Source organism: Rhinatrema bivittatum, chromosome 1, assembly GCF_901001135.1.
Source record: "Rhinatrema bivittatum chromosome 1, aRhiBiv1.1, whole genome shotgun sequence".
Taxonomy (NCBI): Eukaryota; Metazoa; Chordata; class Amphibia; order Gymnophiona; family Rhinatrematidae; genus Rhinatrema; species Rhinatrema bivittatum.
The window spans coordinates 779,712,699-779,737,167 of record NC_042615.1 but is presented as its reverse complement, the minus strand read 5'-3'; the positions used below and the strand labels follow the sequence as shown (position 1 = coordinate 779,737,167).

General features: G+C 48.6%; 1 protein-coding gene across 1 annotated transcript in view; it reads right to left on the bottom strand.

Moving 5' to 3' along the window:
• CFAP53 (cilia and flagella associated protein 53) overlaps positions 1 to 24,469 on the bottom strand; it is a 132,207-nt gene that overhangs the window by 85,609 nt on the left and 22,129 nt on the right. The window contains exons 3-4 of the mRNA XM_029580124.1: positions 18,736 to 18,909; positions 223 to 526 (exon numbers count right to left, since the gene is read on the bottom strand). Of these exons, the coding sequence (XP_029435984.1) occupies positions 223 to 526; positions 18,736 to 18,909 (478 nt within the window). The remainder of the gene's footprint in view (positions 1 to 222; positions 527 to 18,735; positions 18,910 to 24,469) is intronic.

Sequence of the window (24,469 nt, the reverse complement as noted above, 5' to 3'; positions counted from 1 at the left end):
CAGCCTAGATCGATGGTTTCACAATAGGTGGGATATAAGTATTATTAAATAAATAAATAAATAAATTGTCATGTTTTAGGTACAGTTAATAATAAATGCAAATCCCCACAATCAAAGACAAATTTGTCAAAGTTGTAGAAACCATAAATAACATGATAAAGTCAGATTTCTTTTTGTAACTGATCGAATCATAACAAATCCCCAACAACTAAAACTGAATACCATTAACTGAGCCTCCTCTTCCCTCAGCCTCTTCGCCTCTGCTTTCTGAGCCTCCATTGCAGTTTTCTGCAGGTCGAGATTCTCCAGCATTCCTTTGTTCAGTTCCTTGCGTTTCTGGGCATCTTCCTCCTCTCGCTTATCTTTGGCCAGCCGGTCCTTCTCCCATAGCTCAGCGAAGAATTGCTCTTCCTCGTTCTTTTCCCTCTGCATTTCCTCTTTCAGCAGCAGCTGTGCCTTCCTCTCTGTGGACACTTGGTTCAGAGTATTTTTCACCATCAGGTTCCGCAGCTCCTCACTTTTCGCTCTGGGCAGTTAGGGGGTAAAGAAACAGATCAGCAGCAGAAGGGAGAAGAGCCTCAGGCAATATCATTCATTAGTACATAAGGTACTTGCAATAGAAACAAAAAAACAGAAGATGGTGAAAATGTCTTCCTGCACTCTGAAAACATTTTTTTTGCATGCCATTCCCTTCTTAATTTTAGAGCATTTTTCCATTATCTGCTCTGGGGCTGCAGTGTCACTTTCTCCGTTTGTGATGTCCCTAGACTTCTTATATCAGCAGCATTATTTAGCCAATAGGAGTTCACATTTCATAATGATGAAGGGATGTGGTTACTTCAGAGAAGTGCAACAGCCTCGTATTTAAATTCAACCATCAAACATTCTGGGTGTGGTTTTCATGCTATAAACATTTTAGCCGCAGCCTCTGTACCAGTTTCCAAAGTGAAAGTGCATGCATTTTGTCACTTGGAAACTAATCGCAAGAACAAAGTGCTCATAGTCACTTGCTCCTACTCTTTTTGTGGATAGATTTTTCATGGAAAGGTATATATGAATATCTGACCATTCAAACTATGTGAAGACTTCACCTCCCCCTTTCCATGCAGCTAAATTCACTCATGTTGTGGAACACCGAGCAGACTTCCAGATGCATTGAGGGAGGGCCACATCTCAGAAAGCTGATTAAAATGAAGATTATCCTCCTTTTTTTTTTTTTAAAGTACTTGCCTAATTTTTGAGAAATATTGGAGTGACAAAATTGACACATTTTGCCAAATCTGAGCAACTATGTGATTTTTTTTTTTTTTTTTGGAGTGGCACACCAGCTTCCTCCTGCACTTATGCATCCCACTCAGTTGGACCTGGCCTCTACTGAGCTACAGCACCATGAACCAGAGCTATAGCGTCACTACCAAAAGGTGCCACTACCATTGCCACATGCTGAAGAGAGTAGTGCGGCCGGTGGGTACACAGCAAAAGAAAAAGCAGCGTGGCCCCATTGAAACTGATGGTGTGGTTGATGCAACCTTAGTAAGTGGAAAAGCAGTGTGGCCCCGCTAGCAATACTGCTGATTCTGGTGGGGCACACTGCTTTTCCACTTACTAAGGCCATGCTTACCACACCATTGATTTTGGTAGGGCTGTGCTGCTGAGGAGGAGGAGGAAGAACGTGCCCTGCCAGAAGTAGTCCAATGCCCCATGGCTGGAAGTCGTTCCCTTGGCCACGGGAGCTGAAAAAGGAGACTGCTGTTGCCTGCTAAGTCAAGGAGGAAGTTAGTGAGAAGGAGCATATGTGCTTGTGTGTGGGAGAATGACAGTGAGAGAGAGCATGTGTGCTTGTGTGTGGGAGAGTGACAGTGAGAGAGAGCATGTGCTTGTGTGTGGGAGAGTGAGAGAGAGCATATGTACTTTTGTTTGGGAGCGTGAGAGAGCATGTGTTTGTGAGAGCATGTGTTTGTGAGAGCATTTGTGTTTGTGTGTGGGAGAGTGAGGGAGAGCATGTGTGTGTGCACAACTATCCCAGTTACTCTCTGCCTGCTAATCCATGACAATTTCAGGGCATCTGGAAATCAAAAGTTCCAAGGCATGGATAACGGGGAATTTTTTAAGTTCATATTTTAATTGTTGGGAGTTATCTGATGTGTCTGTTTTGAAATATTTTGATGTCTGGAAGATTTTTATATGTTTTTAATTATTGAATGTAATTTTATTCATTAATTGTTTTGAATTATTCTTTTTATTGGTATGGTTTTACTAATTTTGTTTTATGAGGAATGGTAATGTTTCTGTTTTTTACATTGTTGCAGTGCATACAGAATTTGGCTTGTTGCGGTTTCCAGTTCGGTTTTGTCTGTACATTTCTATTTATACTGTATGGTCTCTTTATTCTGTATTTATTTATTTATTTATCTGAAGTTTTTTTTCTAGACCGACATTTGTTGGGTACTGTTGCGGTCTCCGCCGCTTCCCCTTCGCTAGGTCTGAACAGTGCCTACCTCCGCTGCTGGAAACGCCGCGTTCCGCGTGGCTGGGACCCCGGCGGTGCTGTCTGCTCCACGTGGCAGCCGCCATTGCTCGCCCGTCTCCCCGCTGCCTCGCGCACGTGCGAGGACGCCCACTTTGTGCCCACAGCTCCTGGAAGTCTGGCCCCGCCTGCGCTGATGACGTCATGCCCTAAGCCCGATATAACCGGCATCCGGACTCCTTCTCCTTGCCTTGCAATGAGGTTCACTACTACCTTGTAGTTCTGAGTTGCGCTTCGTCTGTTCTTCGTTCCTGACTTGACCTTTGGACTGCCTTTGACTCGCTTCAGCCTGCCGCCTGCCTCTGACCTTGGTTCGTTCCCGACTTCGCTTCAGCCTGCTTCAGTCCACAGCCTGCTACAGACTCCATTCCAGTCTTCAGCCTGCTTCAGTCCACAGCCTGCTACAGACTCCATTCCAGTCTTCAGCCTGCTTCAGTCCACAGCCTGCTACAGACTCCATTCCAGTCTACAGCCTGCTTCAGTCCACAGCCTGCTACAGACTCCATTCCAGCCTACAGCCTGCTTCAGTCCACAGCCTGCTACAGACTCCATTCCAGTCTTCAGCCTGCTTCAGTTCCAGCTTACTACAGACTCTGCTTTAGTATCCGGTTAGCTACAGTTCCCGCTGCCGCCCGCTGCCCTGACATCAGCTGGCCCTCGGCCTGTACATCCGGTCCTCGGACTATCTTATACTTTTGGACTTCCTATACTACAGTCCCGGCCTAGGCCTTTCCTGCCACTGGACATTGAGCCTATTCCCCAAGTCCCAAGGTTCCAGGACCCTACGGGCTCCTCCTGGGGGGCTCCTGGTTCCCGGATGAACACCGCCAGCCTGTGGCTCCGATTCCCGGCCTACCCTGTCATCCTAGGTGGGCCGGCCCAAGGGTCCACTACCTCGCCTGCAGTATCCGACTGCAACAGTTTGCAAGGCCGTGGACTCGGCGAAGGCCCCAAGCCTGCAGGCCATTCCAGGGATGGCTCAACGCCTCCAGCAACAACAGCATTGCATTGATACCCTCGCTGCCACTGTGGAACAGTTGGTCTCTCGTCTAGAGGTTTCCACTCGGGAGTTGCCTCCGGCACCCGCGGCCACTTCAGCTTCAGTCACTCAGCTACCCACGCCTACCCGGTACTCCGGGGACAGCAAGACATGCCGTGGTTTCCTAAACCAGTGCCAAGTGCGCTTCACTCTTCTGCCTGCGCAGTTTCCCTCGGACGCAGCCAAGGTAGCGTTTATCTTCTCCCTGCTGGATGGCAAGGCCCTCGACTGGGCTCCACCCTTGTGGGAACGTCAGGATCCCTTGCTACAGAACCTACAAGAGTTCCTCCTTAACTTCCGCCTTGCCTTTGATGACCCCGCACGCCGATCCACCGCAGCCTCGGAGATCTTGCACCTCCGGCAAGGGACACGCCCGGTGGCTGAGTACATTATAGACTTCCGAACCCTGGCCATGGAGGTCGCTTGGCAAGACGATTGCCTTAAAGGGATCTTCCTCGAGGGTCTGGCAGGCCGCATCAAGGATGAACTAGCAGGTCGGGATTTTCCTGAGGACTTAAATGATCTAATGAACATTGCTGGTAGGGTGGATCGCCGTCTCCAACAACGGGATAGAGAAACTCGCTCAAGTTGCCGAGCCCCACCACAGCTGTCTACCTCCTCCAGAACACCTGCTCCCAAGGCTCTTCCTCCCACTGTGCCTAGTGGGGAGCCCATGCAATTGGGCAGATCCCCACTAACTCCTGAAGAAAGGAAGAGACGTCGCTCCCTAGGTCTCTGCCTCTATTGTGGAGGCAAGGGGAACCTTCTTGCTTCTTGCCCGGAGCGTCCGGGAAATGCTCATGCCTAGGTTACACTGAGGAGCTACACCTAGGCGCTACTGGATCAGCTCCTCTTTGCACGCTACCAGTAACTCTGAGATACCCCGGTGAGGAACTCCAGATCCATGCCTTCATTGACTCCGGCGCTGAGGGGAATTTTATTGTGGCCGATCTGGTGACTCAGCTTTCCCTTCCGACTCTACAGAAGGTCCCTCCTCTGCGGATCTCCTCGATCCGAGGCACTCTGCTTCCTGGGGTCATTACCTGCTCCACGGCCCCATTGACACTGCAAACAGGCCTGTTCCACTCGGAGGAGATCTCTCTGCTCGTCTTGGAACGAGTGGTGCACCCGTTGGTTTTGGGACTTCCTTGGTTACATCAGCATTCTCTCGTGATACAATGGGATAACTTCCAACTGGTCCGTTGGAGTCCTGCCTGCTTTGAACACTGTCTACAGCTCCCACGTCCACCCAAACCTCTGCACATCTGCTCCTCGCACCTCCTACCTGAGCCATACCAAAGCTTTGAGGACGTTTTCTCCAAGGAGATGGCGGAGATCCTTCCCCAGCACCGGCCTTTTGATTGTCCTATTGACGGGCACTACGCCCCCTCGTGGCCGAGTGTATCCCCTGTCGTTACCCGAAACGAAGGCCATGTCCCAGTATGTTACGGAGAACCTAGCCAAGGGGTTCATCCGCCCTTCTCGCTCGCCTGCTGGTGCTGGATTCTTCTTTGTGGCCAAAAAGGATGGCTCTCTCCGGCCGTGTATCGACTATCGTGGCTTGAATGCCATCACCAAACGAGACCGGTACCCCCTCCCGTTGATCCCGGAGCTTCTGGATCGCCTTCAGGGTGCCCGCATCTTCACGAATTTGGATCTCAGAGGGGCCTACAACCTCGTCCGTATATGCCCAGGGGACGAATGGAAGACGGCGTTTAATACCAGGGATGGGCATTACGAGTATCTGGTAATGCCCTTTGGACTCTGCAATGCCCCCGCCGTCTTCCAGCACCTCATGAATGAGGTACTGCGCGACATGCTCCACTCACATGTCATAGTCTACCTGGACGACGTGCTCATCTTTTCCAAGGATGTGGACTCCCATCGTCGCCACGTTACACAGGTTCTTCAGGCCCTCCGAGACAACCACTTGTATGCCAAGCTGGAGAAGTGTACGTTTGAGGCTGAATCGTTGCCCTTCTTGGGATACATCATCTCCTCCACCGGCTTCCGCATGAACCCAGAGAAAGTAGCGGCCATCACCAAGTGGCCTCAGCCCACGGGTCTCAAAGCCCTCCAGCGATTCCTGGGCTTCGCTAACTTTTATAGACATTTTATCCCACGATACTCGCATCGAGTCGCTCCACTCACGGCCCTGACCCGCAAGGGAACTGACGCCAAGAACTGGCCTGACGCTGCGGTAGCAGCCTTCTCCGACCTCAAAGAAGCATTTCTTTCGGACGTTTGCCTCCGGCATCCAGATCCCTCCAGACCGTTCATTGTGGAAGTCGACGCCTCCAGTATAGCGGTTGGGGCGGTTCTCAGCCAACACTCCACTCTGGCCAACTCCTCCCCTGCTCCTACTTATTTTATTTATTATTTATTTATTTATTTTATTTAACGTCTCTTTTATACCGATAACCGTTCGCACATCGCATCGGTTCACAGAAAACAAAAACTTCTGGGCGGAGCCCTTACATATAACAGATCATTATTAAACAAAGAACAATGCAATTAACTTATGAGAGGAGCCCTTACATATAACATATTTCAATGAGTAGATGCAATGATATAAGTTTTCTCCAATGATATAAGTTTTCTCCAGCCGAGAGCAATTACTCCATCGGGGACAAGGAGCTGTTGGCGATTAAGCTCGCCTTCAAAGAGTGGAGACAATGGCTCGAGGGGTCCCTGCATACAACCACCGTCTACACCAGTGATGGCTAACCTATGACACGCGTGTCAGAGGTGACACGCCGAGCCGTTTTTGCTGACATGTGTAGCGTTTCGGGACTATCGATTTTTTTTTTTTTTATCGGCTGTGCCGAGCCTTTTTTTTTTTTTTTTCGGCTGCGCCAACCCTTTAAAATTAATTTTTTAGTTTTTTACTATCCCTCCAGCCCCCCCCCCCCCCAATGCCCCAGGGCGCAGGAAGGCGCATGCGGTGCAGCGACAGGCAGATAGGCAGGGCCGTGGTGAGGCTCACTTCACCACAGCCCAAAGAAAAAGATCGTGTTGAACGCGCTGATGCTCCTCCTCCTTCCTGCCTATGCAGCCCCGGAAGTAAACGTTGCCGGAGCCGCATGGGCAGAAAGGAGGTGAAGCATCAGTGCATGCAGAAGAGGAGCATCGCTTGCACTTACGGGCCGCCGCGAATCTCAAATCGCAGCGGCCCGAGAAGAGGAAGAAGCCCGGTAGCAGGGCCGCTGCAGAGCCCATCCTGCACGACCCGCGAAGAGGAGGCCCAGAGGTGAGAGAGAGGCTGAGGGTCTGTGTGTGTGCGCGCGCGTGTATGACATGAGTTGAGAGATTGTGTGTGAGAGTGAGGACCTGAATGTTTGCAGAGACTGCATGTGCTTGAGCAAGACAGCATGTGGGAGTGAGAGAGAGCCTGTGTGTGTGAGAGTCAGACAGCATGTGCCAGTGAGAGCCTGTGTGTGTGAGAGAGAGAAATGCATGTGAGAATGAGAACCTGACTGTGTGTTTGAGGGAAGAAGATGGAGAGAAAAGAAACAGAAAAAAAGACAATATAAAAGGAATTGGCAAAAAAAAAAAAAATAAGAAAGGGAAGGTGGAAAAAATAAGAAATGGAAGGTGGAAAAAAAAAAAAAGCCTGTGACCAATCAATTAGAAAACTAAGATCAGACAGCAAAGGTTAAAAAAAAATATATATATTTTTAGTGATTGGCACATGTAATCTTTGGGAATGTGCAAGAATAGTAACATCCCCAATAGTCATGTGGCAGCAGTGATAGTGGCAGCAGAGGAATGAGAGAGGTTCCGAGGTTGCTGGCAAAAGAGAGGGGGGTCTGCCTTTAGTGTGTACATGTGAATGAATGGGACTCTGCCTGGGGGTGTATGTGTGTGAATGCATAGGTGCCTGCCTGGGGGTCTGTGTGTGTGAGAATGAATTGGTGCCTGCCTGGAGGATGGAGCGGGAGTGGTGTGAAAATGAATGGGAGCCTGCCTGGGTGTGTGTGTATGTGAGGGAGCCAGTGAGTGTGAGAGCATGAGTGTGTATGAGAAAATCCAGGGGAGTAAGAGTTTGTGTGGGAGGGGGGGTGGGGGGTGGAGGGGGAGAGAGTGTTTTAATTGAAGATTTAGCCGACGAAATTCAGCAACAAAAAAGTCACTAAGCAGGCAAGGTAAAGAATTATTTGTTTTTGCTTTATTAATAAATACAGTACATATATTAAAATTATAACTTGTTATTAATTAGAGCTACAAATATCACAATTATGGATTTTTCTAGAAGTGACACACCACCCGAGTTATGCTCGGTTTTTTTATGAATTTTGACACACCGAGCTCAAAAGGTTGGCCATCACTGGTCTACACAGACCACAAGAACCGGGAGTTCCTGTCACAGGCTCAACGACTGAACCCCCGCCAAGCCTGCTGGGCCTTGTTTTTCAGTCGTTTCGACTTTGTTCTGCAATATCGGCCGGCGGCCAAGAACCTCCGAGCTGATGCTCTCTCCCGTACTTCATGCGTCGAGGAGGATCAAGAACCTCCTCAATTTATCCTGGACCCGAGTAAGGTCCGCCTGTCCGCTTTGACGGTCCTCTCTCAGGATAGGACTGTAATTCCTCGCAGGGATCGCCTAACGGCCTTACGCTGGGCTCATGACTCCCTCACTGGAGGGCACGCAGGGCGCGAAAGAACTCTAGAACTTATCAACCGCTTCTATTGGTGGCCCAACATCCGGCGGGATGTCTACTCCTATGTGAGTTCCTGCCCCACCTGCGCCCGTCAAAAGCCCAGCCCTGGATCCCCTTGTGGCCTTCTGCAACCACTACCAGTCCCCACCAAACCCTGGACCCACATAGCTACGGACTTCGTGGTGGACTTGCCCTCGTCTTGCGGGCATATGGTCATCTGGGTCACCGTTGACCGCTTCTCAAAGATGGTGCACCTAGTTCGCTTGCCTAAACTTCCTTCAGCGCCCGAACTGGCCCGTCTCTTTGCTCAGCATGTCTTCAGGCTACATGGTCTCCCACAAGATATAGTCTCCGACCGGGGACCCCAGTTTGTAGCACGCTATTGGAGAGCTCTCTGCAAGTGCTTCAAGGTAAAGCTCAGCTTCTCCACAGCCTTTCACCCACAGAGCAACGGGCAGACCGAGAGAATGAATCGGACCCTGAAGGCCTACCTCCGGGCCTTCGTTAACGAAAAACAGGATAACTGGTCGGAACTACTGCCCTGGGCCGAGTTCGCCTACAACAACCAAGCTCACGCCGCTACCAGCAAATCCCCGTTTCAGCTTGTCTACGGGAAACCACTAAGACCTCCGCTCCCGCTGGCTGTCCCCAGCGCCTCGCCTGCCGTTCAAGTAACAGCGCAGCAACTACGGACATTGTGGCACAGAACTCAAAACCAGCTACGCCGCTCAGCCGCGTCCGCCAAACAAGCAGCCAACCACCACCGACGACCAGCTCCCACCTACCAGCCAGGAGACCGAGTCTGGCTCAGCACCAGGAACATCCATCTCCGCCTCCCATCACGGAGATTTTCACCCAGGTTCTGTGGTCCATTTCGGGTTGCTGAGAGAGTGGGTCTGGTTTCGTATCGGCTGAGACTGCCTTCAACTCTCCGAATCCACAATGTCTTTCATGTGTCCCTGCTTAAACCCGTGGTCCTCTCTCGCTATCACCGTACGCCCCCGGATCCTACTTCAACAGCCATCGACGACGACCCCACTTACTAGGTGCGTGAGGTCTTGGACGTCCGCTTCCACAACCGTAGATGGGAATACCTACTGGCGTGGGAGGGCTGCGGTGATTAAGATAACACCTGGGAACCCAGCCGCAATATCCTTGACAAAAACTTATTGCAGCAGTTCCATCAGGACCACCCAGGAAAACCGGGGCCTCTAAAGAGGGGCGGTAAAGGGGGGGGGGGTACTGTTGCGGTCTCCGCCGCTTTCCCTTCGCTAGGTCTGAACAGTGCCTACCTCCGCTGCTGGAAACGCCGCGTTCCGCGTGGCTGGGACCCCGGCGGCGCTGCCTGCTCCACGTGGCGGCCGCCATTGTTTGCCCGTCTCACCGCTGCCTCACGCGCGCGCGAGGACGCCCACTTTGTGCGCACAGCTCCCGGAAGTCTGGCCCCGCCTGCGCTGATGACGTCACGCCCTAAGCCCGATATAACCGGCGTCCGGACTCCTTCTCCTTGCCTTGCAACGAGGTTCACTACTGCCTTGTAGTTCTGAGTTGCGCTTCGTCTGTTCTTTGTTCCTGACTTGACCTTTGGACTGCCTTTGACTCGCTTCAGCCTGCCGCCTGCCTCTGACCTTGGTTCGTTCCCAACTTCGCTTCAGCCTGCTTCAGTCCACAGCCTGCTACAGACTCCATTCCAGTCTTCAGCCTGCTTCAGTCCACAGCCTGCTACAGACTCCATTCCAGTCTTCAGCCTGCTTCAGTCCACAGCCTGCTACAGACTCCATTCCAGCCTACAGCCTGTTTCAGTCCACAGCCTGCTACAGACTCCATTCCAGCCTACAGCCTGCTTCAGTCCACAGCCTGCTACAGACTCCATTCCAGTCTTCAGCCTGCTTCAGTTCCAGCTTACTACAGACTCTGCTTCAGTATCCGGTTAGCTACAGTTCTCGCTGCCGCCCGCTGCCCTGTCATCAGCTGGCCCTCGGCCTGTACAGCCGGTCCTCGGACTATCTTATACTTTTGGACTTCCTATACTACAGTCCCGGCCTAGGCCTTTCCTGCCACTGGACATTGAGCCTATTCCCCAAGTCCCAAGGTTCCAGGACCCTACGGGCTCCTCCTGGGGGGCTCCTGGTTCCCGGGTGAACACCGCCAGCCTGTGGCTCCGCCTCCCAGCCTACCCTGTCATCCTAGGTGGGCCGGCCCAAGGGTCCACTACCTCGCCTGCAGTATCCGACTGCAACAGGGTACATCACATCGGTTTACATGTAACATAAAAGCAGCGTATGAGCTTTACAAAAAACTGTTTTCAATACGTAATAACATTTGAGGGTCTAACTGTGTTTTGCATATGTGACTGAAATGAGTTATTTCGTTAGTGTGTAGTTTCTACGAAGGGATCTATAGCAGCTTGGAATGTTGTTTTCCTAATAGGGGGCTTATTACTATTTTAGGCCTGGTATAATTTTTACAGTATTAACTTTCATAGGTAGGGTTGTTGATGTTTGGATGGCTCTTTGAGGGTCATGCCCTTGTCCAAGATGCATTACAGTAGGAGCTATAGCCAACCCGAAGGGGAGGGACTGAAGCTGAAAATGCTGACCGAGGATAATAAAGCGGAGAAACCTCTGATGATCCTTGTGGATTCCGATATGCAGATATGCCTCCGTCAAATCCAGAGAAGCCAAGAACTCCCCCCGCTGCACCACCGCGATGACGGATCGCAGAGTATCCATACGAAAATGAGGCACCTGAGGGCTTTGTTCACCTTCTTCAGGTCTAGAATCGGACGGAAAGAGCCTTTCTTTTTGGTGACCATGAAGTAGATGGAGTATCTCCTGGTTTTGTACTCTTCCGGGGGAACTAGAACAATGGCCCCAAGCGCTTCCAGTCGGTGGAGTGTTTGCTCTACTATCTGTTTCTTCCCTGGAGATCTGCAGGGAGAAACCAGGAACATTTCTTACAGAGGTCGAGCAAACTCTAAAGCGTTGCCTTGTTCTATGATGTTTAGAACCCACTGATCTGATGTTATCTTGACCCACTCCTCGTAAAACAGGGTAAGACGACCGCCTATCACAGGTACAGAGGAATAGGCCGGCACTATCTCATTGGGAGGACTTGGACCCAGAAGACCCTTGAGTGACTCCGTCTCGGGAAGACCTGCGCCCACGAAAGGAGTGAGCCCAGGTCTGGGATCTCGCCGATGATTGTCGCTACGCAAAAGGCAGGGCCCTGCTCTGCTGAAAGCGTCGTTGGCCCCGAAACCGAGAGCGGGAAGCAAAGAAATTCCTGGAGGCCTTTGGCTTGTCCTCTGGGAGCTTAAGACCCTTATTCTCACTCAAGGACTTTATGAGCTGCTCCAAATCTTCTCCAAAACGGAATTTGCCCTTGAAAGGGAGACTTCCCAGCTGAGACTTCGAAGATACATCTGCCGACCAGTTTTATAGCCACAGAAGCCTCCGTGTCGAAACTGCCGACACCATAGTCCGAGACGAAGTACGGAGAAGGTTGTACAATGTGTCCGCGCTGTATGCCACTGTGGCCTCCAATCGCTCAGCGTCAACTGCTTCTTCAGGAGAGAGATCCCTAGCACTGAGAGATCTCAGGCTCGCTCACTACATCAGACTGCTACAGACAGCTGCTCTGACACCCAGTGCGGACCCCTCGAAAATCCTCTTGAGACGGACTTCGAGCTTCCGATCTTGTAGGTCTTTCAGAGCTGCTGCTCCTGCCACCGGGACTGTTGCGTGCTTGGTGACCACAGACACTGAAGCATCCACCTTCAGAACTTTGAGAAGCTCCAGAAACTCCTCAGGCAATGGATAGAGTTTGTCCACTGCTCGCCCCACACGGAGGCCAGCTTCCAGAGAATCCCATTTCCGTAACATCAATTGTAGGAGAAACCGATGGAAAGGAAAAGATCTAGCTAGACTTTGTAAGCCCGCAAGGACCGAATCCACAGTCTCATTACCCGGAATTTTGCGGGGAGAAGAAATCCCTAGCTTTGCAAGGACATGGGAAATCAGGGGATCCAAATCCTCCCTCTGGAATAGGCGAAGCACCCGTGGGTCATCACCCTCCATCAGAACATACCGCAGAGCGTCATCATCCATGTCCGGGGCCGGAACCAACGAGTCTGGGAGAACGGTGTCTGGCGGATCTGGTCCCGGAGGGCACGAATTCTGGTAGCCTCCTGTGGCTCTACTAGCCTAGGAATCTTCAGAGGCGGGGGCTCAAAGCCCTGAGGGAGCGGCCTTGGATCTGTGGAAACAGCCTGTTGTGAAAGGCTAGACACATATGCTTTGTGCATTAACAGCACAAAATCATCAGAGAAAAGGGCCTGAGGCATCTGAGCCCCCCCACAGGGGGTCAGCAAATCCTCTTGCCTACCCTGGGAGGAGTCCTGGGGACCCTCGGGGCTCAAATCAGGGGGACAGCAGAGGTGGGATCTCCCCTCCCCCAATTGCCTGTGTTTCAGCGGCATGCAGTGAATCCAAAATCGCCGCCATTCCTGCGCTTATAGCAGGAACAGGTCCGGCCGTCTTCCCCGAGTCAGCTGCTGATCTCCCGCACCATGGGATGCAGCTGCAGTCTTCCCTGCTGACATCGACGGGCCCTCCCCGCCAGGAAGATGTTGCGTCTGTCAGTCTTCAACGGCTTCGCCCCGCTTATTGCATCCCTATCTCAGTTCCTCCCGCTTACCTGGGCAAGATGGCTACCACAGCGTCGTCAAGACGACTTCTCTGGCATCCCCGGAACGGCTAATGGGCAGCCGTATGCCCTTGCTCCTCCCAGGTACCTGCTAGGGTGCACACTCGCGCGCAACCCACGTCTAAGTACGCCCAGTGGCGCGAACCTCGAGGGCGTGCCCTCATCTGACGTCACGCCAATCTGGGTATATCTACTTCTCAAGATTGCTAACTCATTGAGTTGGCAAAGGCTCAAATGGTCATGAACTGTTCCTGTCTGCGCTACTCTGCCGCTTCCCTGCTGCCTGCAGGAAGCTCTCCTTCTGCCCTTCGGAGTTTTACTACTAACTTGGGTACCCGCTCCTCGGGGGCCCTCTGTTCTATTTTCAGTTGCCATTCAGGGAACAGGTACTCACTCGAGGGCCTGCTCTCCCTGCCTCAGTGCCTGTACCTACGACAACTATCTGGTGGAATCGCATTCATAACAGCTAACACCGAGTGAGTACTCTGACATCTCATCTGTCTCATCCACAGTAACCCTTGCTGCGGAACCTCCTGACGTCACCAAGGAGAGAAAGGCTCCCTCTGCCGAGGTCCCTGAGACTGCAACTCACCACTGCCACCTGGTGGCTATCTTCAAGCTGTATAATAAAAGAGTTCAATTCTGGTGTTTGTGTATAGAGTCTAGCCCAGTGCTGTGGCTCCGCACGGGGCTCTTCCCCGTGGGCGTGGTCATCTCCACAGCACCCAAGGATCCACTAAAACACATGTAATAACAACAGAAGGCACCTGGAACAAACACCATTGCGGGAGAGCCGCACTGCCGGCTCCCCGCAGGCAGAGCATCGTGTCGCATGTGGCATTAGCGCTAGTATCTGGACCCCTCCGGAGCGACCGTTCCATGTGCTGGAAGAAGCCTGTTATTTTTTGCTAACAGAGGAATGAAAACGTCTCTGTAAGAAAGGGGGAGGGGACCGGACCACCAGTACTCACCCCAGCCAGGCTGCTTCACTCTGGGTCCAGGAGCTACTGGGCTGCCAGCCCCTAGCTCAGCCTACAACCAGGGGTGGGGGGGGGACGTTCCCACAAAGACCTACCTACCCCCTGGGAGGCACCTCAGTTCAAGACTCCTGCTTTCTGTTTTTATTTATTTATTTATGTATTTATTTATTTATTTTAACTTGCTTGATCAAACCTAAGATAGATAAACAAAAAGTCCCTCACAGAAAGACTTTCCTTTTTTTTTTTGTTTAGATCAGGATCGCAGGTTCTGCCACCTTCATCTGCTGGAGACAGAGAAATACTGAAGGGTCGCAGGTACAACACCACTCTAAGAAGGGGTACTCTTCAAATTTTTCTCTGTCTCCATCTGCTGGAAGGAAGGCAAAACCCAGCAGTCTGGACTGATCCAGGTACATACAGGGAACTAGGAGAAGCTAAGACTAGGATTTATTTGATAGCAATAAAAGAATGAAAAAGCAGAAGATATATATTGGGTACAAAGAGTACAATGCATAGATAGATGTTAGCCACCTGATGCATATATAAATAAGTAGAGTACAATTTGCTAAGCGGTAGACAGCGCTGTGGGCTCAGTTAAGAAAGAGCTCCAGATGTCAGGCAGTAGGAGTCATCTCCATTATAAAATTTAAGGGAAGGCCTGGTTGGATAGCCAGGGTTCTAAAAGTCAGAAACTAGACAGCAAAGTAACCAGAGTCTCTTTTTAATCTAGCCCCAGCCATCAAAGCAACAGTCCTGGCCAGGGACCACTGACCACAGAAGCCAGTATGTGTGCACTTTGAGTCTGGCCACAGATGTTACCTTTGTGCATTGGCTAAGACTCCAGCCTGAGAAGCTGATGCTGGACTTGAGAATCAAACCCAGATCTCTTGCACAACACTGCCACGGAGCCTCCAGGCCAGTTAGAACACTTCTGCTTTAATGACACCTCCAAGATTGGTAGAAAGGGAATTTGAAAATACCTAAAAGAAAAATCTTGTCTTCCCTGTGTTATTTGTTATCATATGTTTAATTATGCCTTGCATTTCTTTTAGCCTTCTGGTTATTTTACCTTTTTAATATAAATCTGAACATTTTAGGGCAAAGGTGGACAAACATTTTTTCTACAGAGCCACATTTGTGACTCTCACTTGCATTGGGACTACCATAGCAAACAAACTACTTTAGAATGAAGGAAAACCAAAATATGCTTGAAATGAGGAGACAATCGTACAGCTCCATTCCATTTACTTAATGAAAATTGTGAAAACAAAATTCCTCCATAAGCTCCCAACACTGTCCATTGTTAAATCTATGCACCCACAGAGAACACAAGGAGATCAATATTCAAACTCTACTTAGCCAGATTAGTAGGACATATCCAGCTGCTGAATATCCAGTTACGTTCAGCAGTCTCCATCTGGCCGGATAAGTGACTTATGCAGCTAAGTAGTTAGGTGGATAGTCAATGGGCAGGCAGTGGGTGTACCTGGGCAGCACTACTTAACCAGCTAACTTAGCTGGATAAGTAACGATATTCAGACTTATTGGTCTAAGTAGCAGCAAATACAGGATATATGGCAGCATAGCTATGTTGCTGAATATCCTGTGTAAGTTAGCTGGATAATTCTTATCCAGCTAACTTACTTATGCAGCTATGTCTGAATACTGACCTCCATATATACAAGAATGTGCAACAAAGGATCACAGCAGATTATATTGGACTGTGCTTTCATCTTCCATTGTTAACTACCCTTGACTCCTAACTGAATTACATTTAACTTGCCATTTAGCAAACTTAATGCTTATTCATTAAACTATCTTACTGAACTGTAAGCATTTGAGTTTTATTTTCAGAACTTGGCAAATTAAATTAACAGTTCAGAAGATCAGAGACCAAAAGTACAGTCTACTAATTAAAATAACTATTAAGTTAACTTTCTTTGCCCAAGAAAAGTAGTTTAAAATACAAAGATTAGGGGGGACTCACGAGGAGGAGAGAGGAGAGTTCAGCCGCCCAGCTGCTTGATATTATCCCGCCGGGGATTCCCTTTGAAGGACTGACTCGCTGCGAACCAGCTGGAGCTGGTAAGCCCATCTTGGTGGGCGGAGCCAGGTGACGTCATCAGCGGCCGACTGCCGCTTTAAAATCGAAGGCAGTGCGACCGAGAACCGGGGGACTCACGAGGAGGAGAGAGGAGAGTTCAGCCGCCCAGCTGCTTGATATTATCCCGCCGGGGATTCCCTTTGAAGGACTGACTCGCTGCGAACCAGCTGGAGCTGGTAAGCCCATCTTGGTGGGCGGAGCCAGGGTGACGTCATCAGCGGCCGACTGCCGCTTTAAAATCGAAGGCAGTGCGACCGAGAACCGGGGGACTCACGAGGAGGAGAGAGGAGAGTTCAGCCGCCCAGCTGCTTGATATTATCCCGCCGGGGATTCCCTTTGAAGGACTGACTCGCTGCGAACCAGCTGGAGCTGGTAAGCCCATCTTGGTGGGCGGAGCCAGGTGACGTCATCAGCGGCCGACTGCCGCTTTAAAATCGAAGGCAGTGCGACCGAGAACCGGGGGACTCACGAGGAGGAGAGAGGAGAGTTCAGCCGCCCAGCTGCTTGATATTATCCCGCCGGGGATTCCCTTTGAAGGACTGACTCGCTGCGAACCAGCTGGAGCTGGTAAGCCCATCTTGGTGGGCGGAGCCAGGTGACGTCATCAGCGGCCGACTGCTGCTTTAAAATCGAAGGCAGTGCGACCGAGAACCGGGGGACTCACGAGGAGGAGAGAGGAGAGTTCAGCCGCCCAGCTGCTTGATATTATCCCGCCGGGGATTCCCTTTGAAGGACTGACTCGCTGCGAACCAGCTGGAGCTGGTAAGCCCATCTTGGTGGGCGGAGCCAGGTGACATCAGCAGCAGCCGACTGCCGCTTTAAAATCGAAGGCAGTGCGGCGCGCAGCTGCCGCCTAAGCCGCACGCGCCAAAGGGGCGCGCGGCTTTGTCAGGTACCTTTTAATTATTTATGTTAAAACTTAGGTATTTCTTTCATAGCAGCTGGGATAATTGAATTGGTTATATTTGTCACCTCTCACTACCCATATGATGGGAAGAAAGAGGAAGGCAAAAATTTATTCGTCATCACCAATATCAATTAGGGGCCCAATGGACAATCATGTCTCACGACAGATTGAAACGCCAAATGAGGACAGTGAGGGAGCAATTTCTACTGCTTCTCTCAGTCCTGGCGAGGGACCATCATTACCACCCCAACCTCCAGTAAATCCCTTATTTGATAATATAAACTCACAGATTCTAAAGTCCCCTACAGGGGTGCAGTTGGTGGATTCCAACACCTCTTGTCAGGAGGGTTTATTAACAACATTACAAGAATCAGTGAAGGATAAAGATGAAACACTTTTGGGAGAGAACAGGCTATTTCAACAGCCTGTAGAAATTCCCAAGAGTGTGTCTATGGTGGATTTATGGAGAATGATATCTAAGCTAGACACGAATGTTTCGCAAATAAATGCTTCCTTAACCTCAATTGTTAATTCGAATAGAATTAAAATTGATGAGCAGGATAAAAGAATTGTAGAGTTGGAAAAAACATCAGGAATACTATCTGGGAAAGTGCAATGGTTACAAGATACAGAAACTATTCATATCAGGGACAGCCTTGCTATCCATAAAGAACTGGAAACTATAGAAAACATGCTAAGAAAGAAAAATCTACGTATTATAAACTTCCCAAAGACTAGGTTACTATCTCCATTTGAGATGTTTAAAAAGTATTTAAAAGAAGTATTATTATATGCGGATGATAGTATCCCTCAGATATCTAAGATCTTCTATTTGGATAAAACCAGAAGAGGGAATAGGGATAGTATACAAAACGTAGAGCAGACTGACATAGAAACCCTGGGGGTATCCACTTTCCTGGAAGAGTCAGTTGACGTGATACATAATAGATCAACTCTCTTTGTAACATTTGTCCAGGAATTGGATAAAGATAAAATCTTTACTGCTTTTTTTAAGAACAAGGATATTGCTTTTTGTGGACAGAGGATCTTGATATTTCCTGATGTCTCTAGACCTACACAGGTAAGACGGAGACATTTTCTATCCCTGAAAAGTAAACTGGTAGCAATGGGTGCAAGTTTCTTCTTGAAATATCCATGTTATTGTATGGTTACATTTCAAGGGAAAAAGTTTAGTTTTATAGATCCTCTTCAGTTGGAAACTTTTTTGTCAGATAGAAATCAAGGTAATGGTAATGTAAATGGTACATAAAGAATGAACACTCTCCTCAATCCATGTGAAAATATGGTAGCATAATAATTATTTTTAATATGCTGCGTGATTATTATGTCTTTTTAGTTTAAAACCCCCCATATTATGGGTGATTATGTAATATATATGTTATGATATATTCTTTTGTGAAGTAAATAATGACATGATCAATGTAATATTGCCTTTATCTATGTTTAAAATCATGGAAAATTTAATAAACTATAAATAAAAAAAAAAAAAAAATACAAAGATTAAGAACAAATGATTTGGCATATTAGATCAGACTGAGGATCCATCAAACCCAGTATCCTTTTTCCAACAGTGGCCAATTCAGGTCACAAGTTCCTGCAAGATCCTATGTTGCTAATTCCAAGGGATAAGCAATAGCTTTCTTGGAATAATGATAATTTACAATAAATTCAGGCTAAGTCCAAGAAGATCAAGCAGTCATTCTCGTTCCTGAAACAGTGCCAGATCCTTCTCAATAAGCTTATTGTTTTACCTCTTGTAACAAATGTATAGTATGATTAACCAGCTTACCTGAACTGCTGTTCTAGTTTTTTATCAACCAATTTTAGTCTCTCCTGCTCCCTTCTGTCTTTCAAATACTTGACCCGTTCTCTCATTTTGGCTTGTCTTTCGAGTGTTGTCTCTTCCATGGACTCCATCTCTCTAATATGCTCTTTTTCTTCAGCTGCCAACAATTCCCTAAGCCTGAGCAGAAGCAATCAAAAACAATAAAGTTCATTGTTGTTTCAAACAGAGCCTAGAATTCAATACAACTTTAACTTAAATACATTTTTTTTCATAGTGAGGTATGAAAATCTTCTACAACAGAAAAAAATAAGAGAGCAATTTTCACACTGCCTGCATTACTGCAAAGAACATGAGTACTTTTTACCCACGGATTTTGCATCAATTTTCAAAATGAATATCCACAACTATTTTCACTTTTAAAACAATGTAAAAAGTATGTACGCTGTGGCAATCCTTACCTCCAGGAACAGGTAAAAGTAAGCATGTTGTGAAACCACACGTGTGCTTTCATCTGCACACAGGGACAGCAAGTTTCAGAAAGCAGGTTTACATAGGCAAAAAACATTTTATCTTTGGAAATTGCCCTCCATACATATATGACTCTTTAGTCATAAAAAAGAGAAATTGTCTTACCTGTTAATTTTCTTTCCATGAATCCTGCTATGGCAGTCCATTCCAATCCAAACAGGTGGGTTGTGCCCCTACCAGCAGAAGGAAGCAGAGCACACAGACTTTCTCTATGATATCATTGCCACTATACAGAAGTGGTACAGCACAGATAAACTCCAGTATTCCCATGACAAAGCACTGAGAACAAGCTACATAAAACAAAATGAGATTAGAAAATATCAAACATGCTCAGAGAGAAAATCCCTCTATATCAACTCCCTCCGCCCTCTACCCCCCCCCCCCCCCATTCCAGAACTAAGAAAAATAGGAAAACAACAGAAGGACAGGATAGGATACAGTAACCAGAAAAAAAAAAACAATCCATTTTTCTGAAATATCTACATACAGTGGAACTAATTTGCTTCAAGACAAAGCAATGATGCAAAGAGGCCCATCTTCCCAGGAGGGTTCTGGACTGGTGTAGCAGGATTCATGGAAAGAAAATTATCAGGTAAGAAAATTCCTCCTTCCATTTCATTCTGTTATACTAATCCAGACCAATCCAAACAGGTGAGAAGTACCCAAGCCCCACTATTTAGGGACTGGATGAGCCATGCTGATTAGGGAGTCCCAAGCTGAGGGTTGCTCCTTCGATAAGACTCCAGGAGGAGATTGTCAGATTGCTCAGGCTGTAACATGTAACTCAATCACCTAGGTGGTCTGCTCTGTGTACTTTGTACTCCGGATAAGACTGTTCTCCCAACCTAACTGTCCGACTCAGAGAGTTTACCAAGACAGTAGTGTGTTGTAAAGGTATGGATTCATGACCATGTTGCAGCTCTGCAGATGTCCACAATAGGAATATCTCTTAAGTGCACCAGAGAAGTTGCTGTGGCTCTTATCTGGTGTGCTTGGGAAATTTTCTTTGGGAATATAATTTAGTGAGTTTGTGCTTTTAATAGTCAGTAAGGCAGGGAATAAACTGAAAGACTGTTTGTATTTTTTAATAGTCAGTCAGTAAGGCAGCTAGTAAGCAGTAGTTAGCAAGTGTTGCTTACCTGTAACAGCTTACCTGTAACAGGTGTTCTCACAGGACAGCAGGATGTTAGTCCTCACGAAACCCACCCACCACCCCGCGGAGTTGGGTCTGAATATGTTTTTACGTTTATTTTAGTTTCGCTTGCGCTTTTAGCTATAAGTCGAGACTGAGAGAGACACTTGTGGCTCATAGGGATAATTGCAGGCTGAGCGTGCTCAGTGCACTCAGTGTGCCAGTGTCAGTCAAAGCTTTGTAGAAACTTTGACAGAAATGTTTTCCATACAGGGCTCCATCCTGTGATGTCATCCATATGTAAGGACTAACATTCTGCTGTCCTGTGAGAACACCTGTTACAGGTAAGCAACAGCATATTGGGTTGAGAAGATTTTAGGTCAAACTTACAACCCTGAGGAAATGCGAGCATGAGCGGGATCAGACTAGGTTTTGGTTCTAGATCTGCAATATAGATGAGGGACGAAAGCGGTTAAACAGCTTAGACCCACTGATAATGGAATTTCACTGAATCTAACCCATAGCAGTTTTGGATTTATGAGGAAAGTGCATAGTGAAAAAACCCCATAGCCCGACAATGAAGAATTGAGGGGCTGAAGTTATGGAAAAATGTGCACAGGGACATGTAAGAATTTATTAGAATGACTGTGCGTGTGCTGGACAGGAAGGTCATTGTGACTGTGGTGTCCAGAAGTGTTGTATAAGGGATTTATGGCAGTGACAGTAATCCCAGTTAGTAAATGTATAGTGAGTCATGAAGAAGTTAGAGCTCCTTGTGTGGACTGACTGTGGTTATGCAGCTGTCCATGCAAGGAAAAGCGTGAATGATGTTGCACTCCGCAGAGAAGCAGCATTCAACGATAGTGATTCAATGAATACCCCAGTTGCCGAAGCTGGTGCAACCGGTAGAGCTTGGGATTGTAATATTGTTGACTCACCGTGAAGCACATAGAAAGAATAGAGGTAATGTACTTACTGCGATATGGAAGCATGGTAACGAGAGATACCATTTTACCTGTGCCTTCTGAAGAAAGTTGGTATTTCTGAGGTCCAGGATGGGCGGAGAGTAACTACTTTCTGTTGAAAGAAAGAATAGTGTAATTAAAACTCCCCAAACCCCCCCCCCCCTTCCCGCCTCTGCGCTTTCTAGCGTCTGGGGGAGTGTACCGGGAACCTTGGTACAAGGTGGAGTGGCTGCTCTGATATCCGGCCAGTTGGGAGACTAGGAGGTGTCCAACTGGAGGGGCTGATGTAATCTGGATATCATGTAACCTCCTACGGGAGTGTGAGCGGTAAAGTCTTACCCACATTTCTGTGTGCTGTACAAGGAGACATCGAGACCTGTTGTCAGGCGTCGAGGTGGACTTGCACGAGGCAGCATTTGCTGGATCTCGTGTTTAGCAGATCAGCGAATGCACCTGGAACTTTGGTTCTGAAGCAGGAACCAGAAGCCAGAACATTAATCAGTACAGAGCCTCGTTGCTGAAAAAGGGAGGATGTCCTGATGCAATCCCAAAGAAATGATAGAGAGGTTCTCTTGGTATTGTGGCTGACATAGCTGGCATAGCGATATGTGACACTAATATGGTTCTTGGAAGGTACATGACCTAGAACTTTTCGAACCATGTGGCCCGAATTAGAGAACACATCTCAATAGGAATGCCACAGAAGCGGGTACTTACCATCCAATGTGGATCGCCAAAGGACAAGCCGGTGAAGATTGCTGGCTCCTTGGATTCCAGGAGTCATCGAGGGAGTAGACACCCGTCTCAACTCTGATGCCTGGTATGGTGGCGCAGGTATAGAGGAGACAGGCTGAGCTTGGCTGGCGCAACCACGGTAGTATTTTGTGGAGGGCCACAATCCCCCACCGATGTCGGTGGGGCACGCCTCGGGAACAGGGGAGCCGATTAATGAGCTCGTGAGCCTGGCCCTCGTCGCAGCGGCTTGATGTGTCGTGATGCCAGTGCAGAATTCTTCGGAACTCGTTCCGGTGTTTCTGGAGCACCAATGACTGCCAAAACTGTGCAGAACAGTGCAGATGGCAGTGGTGATGTTGCTCAGCCCGAGCATTGTCCAGCATCGAGAAGGACAGCACCAATGTGCTGGATGGCGTCGGTGGCAGACGGTCACCGTGTTGGTGACAATGCATGCCACGGTGCTCGGTCTGGTCTTTTCCCAGTGCCGAGATGGATGCCCTCACTGTCTTGGATGGCAACAGATGACTGACTGTCAGCATGACTGCATTGCTCCTGGCACTATGTAGTGTCGAAGGCTAATACAGGGCTTTAATAAGAACCCAAAGCATGGAACACTGTGTTTAGGTGAGGGCATTACGTGGCAGTGCTATGTCGGTATTGACGGTGTCGATGGCAGCCGAAGTGGCCTCGAGGGTATCGTCAAAAATATATATGAAAAAACATTGATGACTCGGCCAGAGCAATGATGTCAGTGACGGAGCACTGACGGCATCGGCGTAGGTATATATGGGAACAATGTGGCATCAAATAATGGAAAAACCATCATTGGTATCAGAAAAATTATACCGGCATCAACGGAGTCGATGACCGCATTGATAGGAACGTCGAAGACACCGATAGAAATGAAGTGGGTGTCGAGGGCATCGATGTATGTAGGCGAGCGCTGACGGCATCGGTGGCATGGCCACGGGCATCGAGGATATGGCCACGGACGTCGACTGTATCGATTGGATCGACTTGGGCACCAATGGTGTCCATGGCATCCTTGCCACGGACATGGGCATCGATGGCACCGACATGGGCACCAATGGAATCGATGTTGGCATGGACTCCATCGATGGAATTGACATTGGCATCGATGGAATCCACTTTGGCATCGATGCCACCCATGGAACTGGCCTTTGCATCAATGTCAGCCATGGAATTGGCATTGGTATCGATGCCAATCGATGGAATTGACCTGAACATCGATTTCCATCGATGGAATCAACCTGGCATCAATGCCCATCGATGGAAACGCCATCACGGGAGGGGGGGGCAGGCGCAGGAAGAAGAAAAGGCCCAGCCACGGGTGCACAGCTTCTTCTAGCGCCGCTGCCGTTCCCGCTGGGCTTGAACGTGCTGACAGCCCGGCGGCAACGGCAGCGGGAGAGACCGGGAGCGCGCGACACACCTGCCGGTGCTTGGCGGCGCTGCGGACCGGCAAAAAACTCCCACGGCCCGGTCCCGGTCCGCGGATCGGTGGTTGGGGACCCCTGCTTTAGGCGACCCCTGTGTTTTGGGCGTTCGACCCCCGCCGGGGTCGCAACCCCCAGGTTGAGAACCGCTGCTCTAAGTGAACTTAATAGCAGGTAATGGACTTCTCCTCCAAGAACTTATTCAATCCTTTTTCAAACACAGCTATACTAACTGCACTAACCACATTCTCTGGCAACAAATTCCAGAGTTTAATTGTGCGTTGAGTAAAAAAGAACTTTCTCCGATTAGTTTTAAATGTGCCCCATGCTAACTTCATGGAGTGCCCCCTAGTCTTTCTACGAAAGACTACGAAAGAGAAAATAACCGATTCACATCTACCTGTTCTAGACCTCTCATGATTTCTAGACCTCTCATGATTTCAAACACCTCTATCATATCCCCCCTCAGTCTTCTCTTCTCCAAGCTGAAAAGTCCTAACCTCTTTAGTCTTTCCTCATAGGGGAGCTGTTCCATTCCCCTTATCATTTTGGTAGCCCTTCTCTGTACTTTCTCAATTGCAATTATATCTTTTTTGAGATGCGGCGACCAGAATTGTACACAGTATTCAAGGTGCGGTCTCACCATGCAGCGAAACAGAGGCATTATGACATTTTCCGTTTTATTCACCATTCCCTTTCTAATAATTCCCAACATTCTGTTTGCTTTTTTGACTGCCGCAGCACACTGAACCGATGATTTCAATGTGTTCTCCACTATGACACCTAGATCTCTTTCTTGGGTTGTAGCACCTAATATGGAACCCAACATTGTGTAATTATAGCATGGGTTATTTTTCCCGATATGCATCACCTTGCACTTATCCACATTAAATTTCATCTTCCATTTGGATGCCCAATTT